Source organism: Mercenaria mercenaria, chromosome 10, assembly GCF_021730395.1.
Source record: "Mercenaria mercenaria strain notata chromosome 10, MADL_Memer_1, whole genome shotgun sequence".
Taxonomy (NCBI): Eukaryota; Metazoa; Mollusca; class Bivalvia; order Venerida; family Veneridae; genus Mercenaria; species Mercenaria mercenaria.
Window position 1 is genome coordinate 38,563,834 of NC_069370.1, and position 15,801 is coordinate 38,579,634.

General features: G+C 36.8%; 1 protein-coding gene across 2 annotated transcripts in view; it reads left to right on the plus strand.

Moving 5' to 3' along the window:
* LOC123561862 (extended synaptotagmin-2-like) overlaps positions 1-15,801 on the plus strand; it is a 52,447-nt gene that overhangs the window by 30,231 nt on the left and 6,415 nt on the right. Inside the window, exons 15-21 of one of the 2 annotated variants that reach the window (XM_045354524.2) lie at positions 3,543-3,566; positions 7,419-7,577; positions 9,140-9,289; positions 9,678-9,970; positions 12,400-12,501; positions 13,235-13,369; positions 14,869-15,024. In XM_045354524.2, the coding sequence (XP_045210459.2) occupies positions 3,543-3,566; positions 7,419-7,577; positions 9,140-9,289; positions 9,678-9,970; positions 12,400-12,501; positions 13,235-13,369; positions 14,869-15,024 (1,019 nt within the window). The remainder of the gene's footprint in view (positions 1-3,542; positions 3,567-7,418; positions 7,578-9,139; positions 9,290-9,677; positions 9,971-12,399; positions 12,502-13,234; positions 13,370-14,868; positions 15,025-15,801) is intronic. The other variant, XM_045354526.2, reaches the window with a different exon arrangement.

Here is a 15,801-nt window from a genome sequence, read left to right on the forward strand (position 1 = left end):
ATGAACTTCTGCACAGGTGCCGGACATATTTTCTCCTTCCCTTTTATCATATGAGAATGATACAGAGAAAAAAATTGTCCCACGCCTGTGAACTGTTTGATGAAAGTTAACCAGACTTGTTGACAAACATCCTTCCTGCCTGGAGTTTGTATAAAAATAGTTATGCTTTCCCTGCACATGGGAGTCACCAAAGCTGAAAATAGATAAGCGTTTAAGTAATTTCTTTGTACGAACAGCTTAGCAGAAGGTGACAAACTTGTTTGCATGGATCATTTTCAAGATCGTTCAAGTAGTTTCACTTGAATGCATACACAGTCTTTCAGAGCTTATGGACAGAAGAAAAACTAAAACTTCTTCTCATGAACTTCTTGATGGATGGTCACCAAACTCACATTGCAGTACATATTAAAGGACAAACATGACTGAATAAAGAAACTGCCAATGTTCCCTATCTCTACAATGAATGTATAACCTAAAACACTTTGCATCCATTTCAGTTTCACTTTTCAGTTTGCATTTAGTTATCATATAAGTTTGTCTAAATCTTTTACTTTGCACATCTTATATTTCTTCCTTGCTTATTTTTAAAGCAGCATGTTCACAGGTTATGGTGAAAAAAACATTCTTTAAAGTTAACAACACCAAATATTCTCAGATCATCAATTACAGGTTTTGCCGAATACTTTATTCTGCTTTTTACCGTATTTATTATTTCGTAATGTTGGGTAGGTGTTTGATACAAGAATTTGTAGAACAGGAGATTTTCAAAATTTCCACCTGGACTATGAACATGATGCTTTAAAGCATAATGGGTCTGTTTCAATTTTTAATGAGTTAAAAATTTTGCTTTTATTTTGGTGTAGGAAATGAGTTGAATCTTCCATGCTTGTATTAGTTATTTTAATGGCACACATATTTAAAAAGTTTTTAATGCAGCTTTACACACATTATGTTATTTATTGACTTATTTGTAGCTTTAGCCTGTGGTTATTATGTCTCCCCCAGGAGACATATTGTTTTTGCCCTGTCAGTCCGTCCGTCCGTCCGTCACACTTCATTTCCGAGCAATAACTGGAGAACCATTTGACCTAGAACCTTCAAACTTCGTAGGGTTGTAGGGCTGCTGGAGTAGACGACCCCTATTGTTTTTGGGGTCACTCCGTCAAAGGTCAAGGTCACAGGGGCCTGAACATTGAAAACCATTTCCGATCAATAACTAGAGAACCACTTGACCCAGGATGTTGAAACTTCATAGCATGATTGGTCATGAAGAGTAGATGACCCCTATTGATTTTGGGGTCACTCCGTCAAAGGTCAAGGTCACAGGGGCCTGAACATTGAAAACCATTTCCGATCAATAACTAGAGAACCACTTGACCCCGGATGTTGAAACTTCATAGGATGATTGGTCATGAAGAGTAGATGACCCCTATTGATTTTGGGGTCACTCTGTCAAAGGTCAAGGTCACAGGGGCCTGAACATTGAAAACCATTTCCAGTCAATAACTAGAGAACCACTTGACCCAGAATGTTGAAACTTCATAGGATGATTGGTCATAAAGAGTAATTGACCCCTATTGATTTTGGGGTCACTCCATCAAAGGTCAAGGTCACAGGGGCCTGAACATGGAAAACCATTTCCGGTCAATAACTAGAGAACCACTTGACCCAGAAAATTGAAACTTAATAGGATGATTGTACATGCAAAGTAGATGACCCCTATCCATTTTGGGGTCACTCCATTAAAGGTCAAGGTCACAGGGGCCTGAACATTGAAAACCATTTCCGGTCAATAACTTGAAAACCACTTGTCCCAGAATGTTGAAACTTAATAGGATGATTGGTCATGCAGAGTAGATGACCCCTAACGATTTTGGGGTCACTCTGTTAAAGGTCAAGGTCACAGGGGCCCAAACATTGAAAACCATTTCCGGTCAGTAACTTGAGAACCACTTGACCCAGAATGATGAAACTTCATAGGATGATTGGTCATGCAGAGTAGATGACCCCTAACGATTTTAGGGTCACTCTGTTAAAGGTCAAGGCCACAGGGGCCTGAACATGGAAAACCATTTCCATTCAATAACTTGAGAACCTCTCGACCCAGAATATTGAAACTTCATAGGATGATTGTTCATGCAGAGTAAATGACCCCTATTGTTTTTTGGGTCACTCCGTTAAAGGTCAAGGTCACAGGGGCCTGAACATTGATAACCAGTTCCGATCAATAACTTGAGAACCACTTGACCCAGAATGTTGAAACTTCAGAGGATGATTGAACATGCAGAGTAGATGACCCCTATTGATTTTGGGGTCAGTCTATTAAAGGTCAAGGTCACAGTGGCCTGTTCATGTAAAATCATTTTTTGGAAATAACTTGAGAACCACTTGACCTACAATGTTGAAACTTAATAGGATGATTGGACATGCAGAGTAGATGACCCCTATTTATTTTGAGGTCACTTGATCAAAGGTCAAGGTCACAGGAGCCTAAACAGTGACTTGAGAACCACTAGGCCAACAGTGTTGAAATTTAGCGGGATGACTGGACATGCCAAGTAGATGATCCCTATTGCAGCCAACCATCAGTGTCTCTTTGACTTTCACTCCTGACCCCTATTGACTTCTTGCCTATAGGACTTTCCATTGGGGGAGACATGCGCTTTTTTACAAAAGCATTTTCTAGTTTTACATGACGTTATCAGACTTTAAGATAGAAATTAAACAAAAAAATAAAAAAAGGGAGTGAGGTAGGAAAAGAGATCAACACAATTTTCTGCATGTTATTATGTTTAATATTAATTTTGTGAAAGCATATGTGCACTGTTTTACAAAAAAGTGTACTGCACACAATAACAAGAACGTGAAACTGAAACGTTAATCTCATAAAGGAGAAAATTGCCATATGGTGAAGTTTGGGAATAAGGCCAGGGCTGTGGCATAGGTAATATTTGTGGCTGTCACCTGGGAAATTATTGAGGCATTTTTATAAGAAAGTGGAAGTGTTTTTCTGTAATGATATATGATTGTAATGGTTGTCAGTTAACCTTCCAACATTTCCTGGCTGCTGTGACTTGGTAGGAACTATACACACAGTAGGAACTCTACTGCACATGAACAGACTTATTAAACTGAGTCTGCTATTAGTTTGTTGCAGTTCATGTTTCTAAAAGATTTTCTTGAAGATTTTATTACTCTGCAGTCTTAAGTTATGTGTGGTGGTTGAAAAAGTATTGTGCCTAGATGCAGTTGGTTTTTTTGGGGGTTTTTTTTTTTTTTTTGGTCATTTAGGATTATTAGGTTTACTCAGTGTTTTTATAACAGAGTTCTACTTAACCTGGTGTTAAGTTGTGGGGGCATGAGGGGCGCTGCACATTTCATAACTTTTGTGGATAGACTTGATCAAACCAAGTCTGCTATTATTGTAAATGGTTTTGTTCTGTGCTTCCAAATGACCTTTGTACAGATTTAATTACACCGAAGTTAGAGAACAAGAATATTATTGCAGTATTAATGTAATAGGTATTTTTTTCTTCCTACAGCTGCTGTCCCAGGACTCGTTTATGGTATGCTCCAGCCATCAAATTCATCATTCATTGTTTTTAACATTTTCAGATTCATGATCAAGTCATATCTACAGATTATTTTGTAACCATTTTTTTTAACTTTTACCACTTTAGTGCCAGATTTCACTTGATAAATATTATTACTATGTATCAGTCTAGACAGCTAGTTTTCTCTGTATTATCCTAAAGTATTATTAAAAAGTATTATGATATAGAAATTTTTAGTCTCAGTATAAGATAGGCAAATACAGCATATCATATTTTTTTTGATACAGTTTACCCAGACATATGGTATAGTTCTGAGCCATTATTTTTGGGGGGCTTACCTCCACATTTAAAAATCAGACATTGTTTTCTTACAGTGTGAATATGAAAAATCTTTATCTGTTTATCTTTTTAGAATATAAAATACTGAATATTAAGGGATTTTAAAAACTTTTTCTGAAATGGTAAAATGCCTTTTAACTGTTTCTGAAAACTGAGTAGTGTTGTACTTATGACGCAATTTTTTTGTTTTAAATATTAAAGGTAAATAATGTCAACTAATGCCTTAAACTTCCAATTTTTGTTCTATGCATCATTTCTGCATACCAACCTGCTTGTTCTGCACTATGGTTTTTTCGCTTCATTAAACATTGTTTTATTTTTAATAACTTATACCCCGTTATTTGCTGAGTTGATGTTGGCTTAATTCAACGTTTGACAATGATATCTGGATGAAATGCACCCTTCCCATCTTTGTTAAAAATGACGAAACAAAAGTATCACAAAGTGGTTCATGAATGAAAAAGAAGTTATTTTTCAAACATTTTCAAGCATGGGTGTTGTTAACAATCAGGAATCCAATAATGTATGGATGGCGAAACTTAAGGAAATGGGATCTTTATAAAAAAAAATTGATACAGTTGCATCGGCTTCTGTTGGAATAATAAAATTGATATGTGACTACCCATTTGCAGTTTACCTAAAACAGTTTTTAGAGAAGAGAATGATTTTTATTTGAACATAACATAATGACAGTAGTGATGTTTCTACTTTAACAGGGGTTAGGGCTTGAATCTTTATGAACTCTATAAAGACAGTGAAGTCTGTGTTAGCAAGATCTTTATCTGTGCATCTTAATATTAAGATAATTATGATGGTAAAAGTTATGTAGTTAAATGAAGTATATATGAGCCGTGCCATGAGAAAACCAACATAGTGGGCTTGCGACCAGCATGGATCCAGACCAGCCTGCGCATCCGCGCAGTCTGGTCAGGATCCATGCTGTTCGCTAATGGTTTCTCTAATAATAATAGTCTTTAAAAGCGAACAGCATGGATCCTGACCAGACTGCGCGGATGCGCAGGCTGGTCTGGATCCATGCTGGTCGCAAAGCCACTATGTTGGTTTTCCCATGGCACGGCTCATTTATAAGCTTGCTTAGATGTAGTATCTGCACATTTGTTTTTTCAAATGTTTGATTTAGAATTTGGCTTTAGGTATATTTCCATTGATTCATTTCAAGTTAAGGACTTTATATATGTTTGATTTTCTTGTCTAATCAAGGCATAACTATGACATGAAGAGTGGGTAGATCTATAGTTCTGTATAAGTTGATTATAAGGTACGAGTATGGTCATGTGGCAGCTGCATCTGTAGGGATGTACAGAACCAGAATACAAACAAAATAACTTGAAGCTGAATTGAAATCATTCATGTCTGGATGCATTTCTCAGGATCAGTTTAATGGATTTTTCAAATAACTACACATAATCAGTCACCGTCATAATGAGATAGAAGCACAACCCAGGTCACTGGTTCAAGGTCAAGGTCACACTTACAAGTCAAATGCTATGTAGCTTAATATGCATTCACACCAAGTCTTTCTAGACTGCTGGAAGAATTTCATAAAACCAGCGTCAGTTTTTCACCTCATCACGCTGTGCAGAGCATATACCTTCTTTCTATGAATGTGGCATCTTGGGGTATTACTCATCTTCACACTAGCTCTAGTTTGATCATTATATCAGGTACATTTGTACGAACAGCGAAAAACCTTTTCCATGGTGATAAGCAATATTGCAGTTAGTCTGACCATTTTGTATCATAGCACTCAGCATATTTTAGAATAACGGAACTTTAAATACATTTATTTTAATACCACATGTTACCAGGTTAAGTCAGGTTTACATTGCATATTCCTAATTCACAAGTCACATCCACCTAACATAGATACTATTCTGGGGAACCAGTACTTATTCATGATTCAGCTTTACAGAAAAATACTACTAAGTACTTTAGTCAAAATATTTCTCACATTATGATAAGCCTATTTACTTACAAGTGTGTCAGTCATCATCACTTTCATGGTACAGATTTGATCTTCTTTCTTTTAACCTTTAGCCTGCTGAATTTCTAAAATGAATCGCTCCATCATTCAATTTGGGCAGTACCATTTGTTAATCAAAGGGGTGTTCACTGAAAATTTACTGTCTGAATAGCAAACAGTGCAGACCATCCGTGCAGACTGATCTTGGTCTGCACTGCTCGCAAAGGCAGAATCAGTTGCCGCCAGCAGGCTAAAGTTTTAAGTATTTTCTTACTGCTTGATTAAACAGAATATTGAAATGTCTTCTTGATATGTGGTTAAAGCATACGTTCTGTAGACTCTTCTGACCCCTTTTCCCAGGCCCCTTTCTCAGTTTTTGTCTGTAACTGTGGTTTAAAAAAAAATTTATCTTTGAATATTTTATTATTTTGTAAGTTTTTTATGCCCCCAGCATCTACTGATGCGGGAGGCATATAGTGATTGTTATGTCCGTCCGTACGAGATTAACCAAATGGGACCGTTTTGTCTAGCATCAATACCCCTTACTAGAATGACTTGATACTAATGCAGATGTAACCTGTGACCATTCCTCATCTTCAGACATCACCTGACCTCAGTTTGACCTTGACCTTGACCTCGTTTTGGACTTAGGTTGCTTTATATGGGCCATCTCTTGGTCAACCAAATGGGACCGTTCAGTCTAGCATCAATACCCCTTACAAGAATGAATTGATACTAATACAGATGTAAACTGTGACCATTCCTCATCTTCAAACATCACCTGACCTCAGTTTGACCTTGACCTTGACCTCGTTTTGGACTTGAGTGCAAAATCTATCAACAAGGATGCCACTGGGGACATCAAGCGTTTATTGAATGCAGCTCCTTGTTTAACTTTTGTGTTGCACTTTGCTGTGATAATTTTCCCTTTTTTTTTGATAATTTATTTGTGATAGAACAAGTTTATTATCAGTTCAATTGCTAAGTTACACTTCTTGCTCTGTAATTTACACTGTTTTATTGTGCAATTTATGCTTTTTAATTTAATTTAACACGTTGACATTATGTTTTCGAAATGCCGCTGCTAAGTTTTGATAGCACATTGATTTATACTAGATATTCTCCAGCAAAATAGCATGAAATGATGTATTAATCTAGCAATGATTAGTAAATTGAAGTTCTTGTTTGATTTAGACAGGAAGTGTTTTCTTCTTTTTTTTGACTGCATGTATATAAAGATACTAAGAAAAACTGATTTTTTTTTAACTGGAAACAAATTCAGTACTATATCTGGGTTCAAGATTAATAGTAACTGAGTTTAGAGATATGTATTGTATTGCAGCCTTGCCATCGGTTAATTTCAAATATGATGCTAAACTTGTCTCCAGACACAGTTTTGTAACCGTTGGCCTTGGTGAAGTGTTGAAAATGCTATTTTGCAGGGGTTATCTTGATTGTAAAATCGGTATGATGATTAAAATTGGACCTTAATTTCAAATATTGAATGGTTAAATCAAACAGCTTTTATTTTTTATTTTCAGAGGTCCAAGAAGATGTCGGAACCATCACCATATGTGATTGTAAATGTTGGACAGAAAACTGAGGAGAGTAAGGTAGTGAATGATTCAACTGACCCACGCTGGGAACAAGGCTTCCGATTCTTGGTCAACGATCCAAATTTCCAGACTGTTGATTTCAAGGTAAGATTCTATTGACCCACGCCTGGAACAAAGCTTCTGGTTCCTGGTCAACGATCCAAATTTCCAGACTGTTGATTTCAAGGTAAGATTCTATTGACCGACGCCTGGAACAAAGCTTCCGATTCCTGGTCAATGATCCAAATTTCCAGACTGTTGATTTCAAGGTAAGATTCTATTGACCCACGCCTGGAACAAAGCTTCTGGTTCCTGGTCAGCGATCCAAATTTCCAGACTGTTGATTTCAAGGTAAGATTCTATTGACCCAAGCCTGGAACAAAGCTTCTGGTTCCTGGTCAACAATCCAAATTTCCAGACTGTTGATTTCAAGGTAAGATTCTATTGACCCACACCTGGAACAAAGCTTCCAGTTCCTGGTCAATGATCCCAATTTCCAGACTGCTGAATTCAAGGTAAGATTCTACTGACCCATGCTGAGAACAAGACTTCCATATCTGGTCAGTGTTCCAAATTTACTTCAAAGTAATTGCTTTGCTGACATCAGTGCTTGTTAAAGTAAAATAAATGATTTGTTTTTTGGACACTTTATCATAGTGTACAATAATTGCTACTACAGATCAAATTAAGGGGCTTCCCGCTCTGAGTGGTTAAGATAGCTGACTTGAAATCACTTGCCCCTCACCTGTGAGATTGATGCTTCATGTGAGGAAACCATCCAGCTGGCTTATGGAAGGTCGGTGGTTGTACCCAGGTGCCAGCGTGTGATGAAATAATGCATGGAGGGGCACTGGGGACTTCTTCCACTGTCAAAGCTTGGAAAGTCATCAATGGACCTATAATTGTGTTGGCGTGACATTTAACCCAACAAAACAAAACTGATCAAATTAAAAAGTGTACCAGTTCTAAAAAAAAGAGCTGTCATTAACAAAGTTTCTACCAGGCCACTGTGACTTTGCAACTCCTAAATAATATACAGTAGACAGTAAACTCTTTTAACAACACCAAACACCTGTAAAGAGGAACACCTCCCTTCAGACAATTTTTCTTTCCCATTAGACAAAAATGACCATTAAAGTAGCACATTAACTTTCTGAATCAACAACTTGTATAATAAAAGCAGTAGCTACTGTAAAATCATTTAATTTCGTGGGCATGAAATTTTGTGGTTTTAGTCAAAACTACAATTTCCTGGGGATATGAATTCGTGGATTTCAACTTTTGAACATAAAATGAATGGGAATTTTACTTATTTGTTGAGATTAAATTTCGTGGATTAACTCAACCACGAAATCCACGAAAATTAGTCCCCCACGAATATTAATGATTTCACAGTATTACCAGTAATGTTAGCTCTAGAGAGATTGCATTTTACAATCAAACCTATATATAGAAATAGACAAACGTTCTGCCTCGTTGGACAGTGTCATTCCTGTATATGAAGGCCACGCTTTGGAGAGACAGCAGGTTGTCTTTTTTCAAACTAACTACTTTGTCAGTATTTGCATTGAAAATGAGACCTTGGGTCTTTTAAAAAGTGAGAGAGTCTAAGGCCATGTGTGTTTCAGCACAGTTCTGACATAGATAAATATTCTTGATTTTTACAGTTAATGGATAAGAAGACAGACAAACAGATTGGTGAGATGACATATTCTCTTAAGAACCTTATGTCTGCCCCAGACATGGAGGTGGACAGATTTTTCCCTCTAAAGAAAGCCGAGGGTAATAGTGAACTCTCACTGAGACTGGCTTTGAGGGTAAGTTGGAAATCTATACAGAAATTTTATATGTAAAAAAGTATTTTTAAGCTAACCTCCATGTAGTTCTATTAGGCAAGTTCTATAGTTTAAGCTTGTATACTGGTATAAGGCCTAATAGTTCATTCTTTATTAAGTCAGAAGTTTCACCTCATGGTTTTACCACACCTTTAGAACTAAAATATTTTTTCATATAAGAGTACAGCTTAACTGGTTTTCACTCTGTTCATGATACATGTATTGCACGTGAGCTTTTCCTGCCAGAAATAATTCAAGGAAGCCATTTTAGATCTACCTCCATCAGAAAAGGTAAAAAATTGCATTGAATAATTATTTAAATAAAACAAGAACAAGATGCAAAAACTTACAAAATCATTGTGTATTTTAGGTACTGACTACAGAGCAAAGTGTGGTAGATGAAAGCGAGAATCTCATGACGGAACCCATTCCTGATGCCAAGGAAACAGATCTGGATGAGGCAGCCACAAAGGACTCTACTAAACCGGCTCCAGCACCAAGCTCTGCAGGAGCCAAAGCTGGTGGGCCAATCAAACCTGTTTCAGTAGAGACAGTTAAGGCTGCGTCCCCCCAGGCTCAAGGACAAATCATACCTCCTGCCAAGTCCCCGAGTCAGGAGAGAGAAACTGAAGTGAGACAGAGGAAGACACCATCTGTATCAAGGTAACTTTCTCCTTTTTCATGTTAACATGTTCATTATCAAACAGATCTTCTTCATACATTTTTAATAGAATGCTTTGATGTTGTTGGCTGGATAGATGGGCGGTGTCAGTGGCATCATATGTTGGCTCAATAATATTAGTAGTCTTGGTTGGAACATTGAAAAGTAACTTGTTTTGTCATGTGTAACAATACTTACATGCAACTGTATATCTAGGTTTGGTGTCTGTTAATGTGTGTGATGAGATAACATTTACTGTACAATCTTAACAGACCTTTGAAGTTCTCTAGAAACCATGTTGTACCTGTTCTCAACTGTAAAATGTCTGCTGTGGCTGCCAGGTAGAGAGAACAATGCAAAGTAAATCTTCCATACCGGGTAACCCCCGAGTTGCTGATAAGGTCATTAGCTGAGGAGGGTGTTTTAATATTAGCATAATTGAATAGGTGTGTTAGATTGATTTTCTCACTGTTCTGGTGGTTCTAACTTTGCATCTTATTATCACATTTTTCAACTAGAAATACAGTTGAGCATGCCTTAGTGGCCACCTGTTTTATAGGAAAATGCAATGTGTTAATAATATGTTAATTCGGTCTGCTAGAATTTCCTGAAAGAAGAAGTGAACGAATTTTCAAAGTCGACTTAAAAATGAGAAAGTTATGAGCATTTAGATATTTGATCATAATGGTGGCCATTTGGTTTCCATGGCAGACATGTCTGAACTGTATTTCCTATATTCTGTAAAACAATTTCTATACATTTTCAAGCTATAATGAAAGGAATTGCCATGTTTTACATCTTACACTCGAGAAACATATGAAATTAATCTATTTAAAGGGTTATTTGCTAAATAAAGAATTCAGTAGTGTGTAAATGACGTAATAAACACACTTAAATGACTGGCCTCCATGATCAGCCATTTTCTTAAATTAAATTAACTTATTGTCAGGCTTTCCTTGCCCTTTAAGCAGCCATTTGCCTTAGCTACCCAGTCAGCAGACTTAAACCAAATTGACTTACTGCTGAAGCAGCCACCTGCCTTAAGGTAGTTCTGCACGTTTGAAAAACCGGAAGTGATAGCGTAACGTCATTTATCCGGAAAACGTAGAATAAAGCCTGGATTCGGCGTACGGAAATGAAAATCAGTTTATGAATTAATCGAAACCTGTGAGTAAATTTATTACAATGGCACTGTTGCTATATTTCTAAAGTCAAAATATGATATTAAAACATATGGCACGTTAAAAAATCAAAATAATGTCTTAAAATTAGCGTGAAATGTCCGGTTCACTTTAATCATGATCACATATCTCAAAAATAAGCACACGGACCTATATATTTTATTTCACCAAATTAAAGGCCATATGTTTATTAACAACCGTGTGAAGTTTCATCAAAATCTACATTGTAGAAAAAATTCTATTTTTGAAAATGTTATGAAAGTTATGATTTTCCCATAGACTCCCATTATGAAATATTGCATGAGGTCCAAATTTTTCAAATCAGTCTAGCAAAAAATCAAGCACACGACCCTATCATTTTTATTTGCTAAATTTTCTAGGTATATTATGAAGTTTTGAAAAATCAGAGTTTAATCAAATTCCACATTGTAGAAAAAAAATTCGTTCCAAACGTGCAGAACAACCTTAAACAGCCAGACTTTGTTGCTCCCTTTGCTCACTGCTAAATAAACAAAAACAAAGAACAAGTGACACCATTGAGTGTCTATATTAATGTGGCAAGGCTTTTTACTTCTATAAAAAGGGCACTTGTTCAGTCCTGTCACATTCCAAGATTGCACTTATTCTTGACAAAGTTGCAGAAAAAAAAATTGTTTTTTTTGAAGATTTCACAAATTATCAGGCCTTAGCTTTCATTTTTCTTTTTTAGCTCATCTGATTTTTTGAGAAAAAAAAATGAGTTATTGTCATCACTTGATCAGCGTCGGCATCGGTTCTGCATTGTCTGGTTAAGTTTTATGTTTAGGTCAGTTTTTTTCCTAAACTATCAAAGCTTTTGCTTTAAAACTTGCAAGTCTTGTTCATTATCATTAGCTGACTTTGTACAGCAAGAAACACAACTCCATCCTGCTTTTTGCAAGAATTATGGCCCCTTTTGAACATAGAAAATATCAGAATTCTTGCTTAAGTTTTGCGTTTAGGTCAACCTTTCTCCTTTACGGTCAAAGCTATTGCTTTAAAACTTGCAACACTTATTCACCATCAAAAGCTGATACAGCACAGCAAGTACCGTAATTCTGCATTGCTTTTTGCAAGAATTATGGCCCCTTATTAGAAAATCATGGGTAGGTCAATATTTCTATTATAAAGAGACAAAAAAATCAGATGAGCGTCTGCACCCACAAGGCGGTGGTCTTGTATTTCTTTATTCTTCCACTAGCCAATGATTTACTGTATGTTTTCATCAACAGTACTGAAAGCAACCTCGGAGCATACAGGTTAGGTAGGATTCAGATCACACTCAGATACAGTATGCAGAGAGGGAAACTTATTGTTGTTGTCCATAAATGCACGTAAGTACTTCTTCTTGTTTATGTTTTTACCTGGAAAATACCAGAGGTTTTCATGACAGTAACTTCTGGTACTATGAAAGTTTCTAGAACTGCTTATTCAGTTCATATTGATATTTCAAATGTTGCTGTAAAATCCCTGAGGGCAACTATGAGACTCAGTGCTTTGTTATTTACTGCTTAAATAAATGTGACTATTCATTTCTGGATGTTTTTATTCAGTGGGTTTTAAGACACACCCAACCGATTCAGATCCTGTTGCAACTTTCCAACTTTAATGGCGGAGGAAGACCTCAGTTGTACCTCTTCAGTCATTAATTCAGTGACAGGCACAGGAAGAGCCACTGACATTAAGCAGGCCAGCTGAAGGGCTTCCTCACGATTGCCTGAGCAGGGCTTGTACCCACAGAATTGAGCGGCAAATGATATTATAGTAGTGATTTATTTACAAAGGAGGTCCCCGAAAATCAGCTGTTACTACATAAAAAAAGCTTTTTGAATACTTTGTCCGGATGTTTTGTTTTTTTTCCAAATGTTATATTGTAATTTGTTGCTAGAATGTAGCTTGGTAATGCCAGGAGTGTAACACAGAACATATGAAAACCAGACATTCCCAATGCTCCCCTTTTTTAAACCTCTTCATATTAATGTGCCATTATATCAGATTTAGACAGTGTACACCTGTTCCAGCATAAGTAACTTGCTACAAAATTCCTGTGTACTTTTATATTTTCAGTTCCTTACTAGCATGCGACAAGGACCATTTCTCAGATCCTTACGTAAAGATGTACCTTCTTCCTGACAAGGGAAGTAGCAGCAAAAGAAAAACAAAAACTGTTAACAATAATCTCAACCCGGTCTTTGATGAAACGTAAGTACTCATGTCCTTGCATTTTCAATAGAAAATAAAACTGCACTGACACTGTTGATGAAGCGGATTTATTTCATTTACTGTTTTTATAGCTGTAGTGAAGGGACATGCATAGCTCATCTGTGTTTTTATGCCCTCAGAGGGAGACATATGAGCCGCACCATGAGAAAACCAACATAGTGCGTTTGCGACCAGCATGGATCCAGACCAGCCTGCGTATCCGCGCAGTCTGGTCAGGATCCATGCTGTTCGCTTTCAAACCCTATTGCAATTAGAGAAACCATTAGCGAACAGCATGGATCCTGACCAGACTGCCAGCTGTATCTTTTAAATGACTGCATGGATTTCAGTGAACTTTTCACAAATGTTAAGCATTAATTTAATGAGATGTGTCTCATGCAAGTATTGGATCTGACAGACATCCCAACTTTTCCTGAGTGCCAAGTGGGAGATTTTGCTTTCCAAAGTGGGAGATTGCCTGTGATCTTGTAAGTACAGATTCTGTACTTACAAGATCACAGGCAAGGTAGCTCAACTTTGATGGGCATTAATCACTTACTAGTGATGTCTCATAGGGTTTGTTTTTTCAAGCTTCTTTATAAAAACAGGACAGCCCCTCTGTCATTCTGTGCCTTCCTTCACCTGTAATTAGTTAAAGTTGTGAGTTTCTCTTTGAGAAGTAATTGTATTATTATAGAATTAAGCTTTTTTTGCACTCAGACTCTTCTTTAAGTACAAGAAATTTCAACTATCAAACTGTCAACTTCACTGGCAGTTTTGTGCAACCATTTGATAGAAATTTTAGATACATAGATACCTGGTTATTATCTTTTCGCTAACATTTCACAAGAGTCATGAGAAATTGGATTATGTATCAAAATATCACTTTGTGATTGAAATCTGCAAACCAGTCTACAGAGTACAGACGTTATGTAAAAAATGTGATTTATTTAGTGAATGAAAATTTTAATCATTTCCATTCACAAATTTTTGCAGTTCACCTGCATTTTTGAAAATTAATTCAAACCCTGTTTATTATGTCTCACACACCACTGTGGTGGGAGACATATTGATTTACTCCTGTGTGTGTTGTGTGTGTGTGTGTCACAAAACTTGTCCGCACTCTAAGTTGAACATTTCTCATCAGATCTTCACCAAACTTGAACAAAATGTGTTTGCCAATAAATCCTTGGCCAAGTTCAATAACTAGCCAGATCAGCCCAGGCACTTCGGAATTATAGCCCTTGAATTACCGAAAATACTAATGCCAGTGATACAGGTCTTGGTGCATGGTTGACTCAGATACATAATGGAGAAGAAATGCCAATCTAGATGATTAGGCAGTTGTGGGAGACATGCACTTTTCTTAAAAGCAGCTCTAGTTTCTTCAGAAATCTAGGAGCACAATGATGATATACCAAAAACAGTGGAAAGAAATAATTTTAAACTTAATATCAATTAAGAATATAGTAATCATTATGGTAATCCTTCCTTTGTAGATTTGAATACAGCGTCACACCTCAGGAGTTGCCAGAACGCAGCCTTGAGATAACAGTGAAGAATGAAACTAGCATGTTCTCATCCAGTCAGAAGGAATTGGGCATGGTTTTGATTGAACTGAACAAAATGGACATTTCCAAAGCATCCACTGAATGGTAAGTATCAGATAATAATAGCAAAACAATACTGCCGGGGGCAAGTGGTTTTGACTTTGCAACCAGTGCAGACCAAGATCGGCCTGCATGTCCGTGCAAGCTGATTATGGTCTCCATTGTTCCCTATTCAGTCAGTAAATTTTCAGTCCCTCTGAATAAGAATGGTGCTGCCCGAATTGAATGACGGACCAGGCCATTTAAGAAATTTAGCTAGGTAAGGGTTAATATATTGAAACAGGACAAACGGAATGTATGCGTGTGGAATAATTTCACAACGGCATAGCCCGAGTGATATTTCTGCACAGTGTATAACCTATTTGTAGTGTTTAGATATATCAAAACATGGTTTTACTATATTTTATTTTGATTTTGATATGAAGCAAGTGGATGAAATAGATAAGCAGTATTACATGGTGCATGTATGGCCCCAGATATTTGTAACATGACCTGTAGAATCATACAGGAGTGCATAGACGTTTAGTGAGTTATTCTGCATGCCAAATAATCTATTAAGATCAGAGTTTTTGAATTAAGTGTTTTACCATTATGTGATATAATTTTTATTCTGATTTTTAAAATAGTAGCTCAGATGTTGTAGGACTCTTCTTTTTTTGTTACAAAGCTCATGGTGGCCATGTCATGTTGATGAGGTGACGCTCATCTTCTCTTTGAGCGTCACTGAGCCGTCTCAATTTTAAAATTTCTTCTGAACTCTGTGCAGAACCAACTTAAAAATCTTGTGGCCTCTTTGAATTTATTAGCGTCTGGTCCCACCAA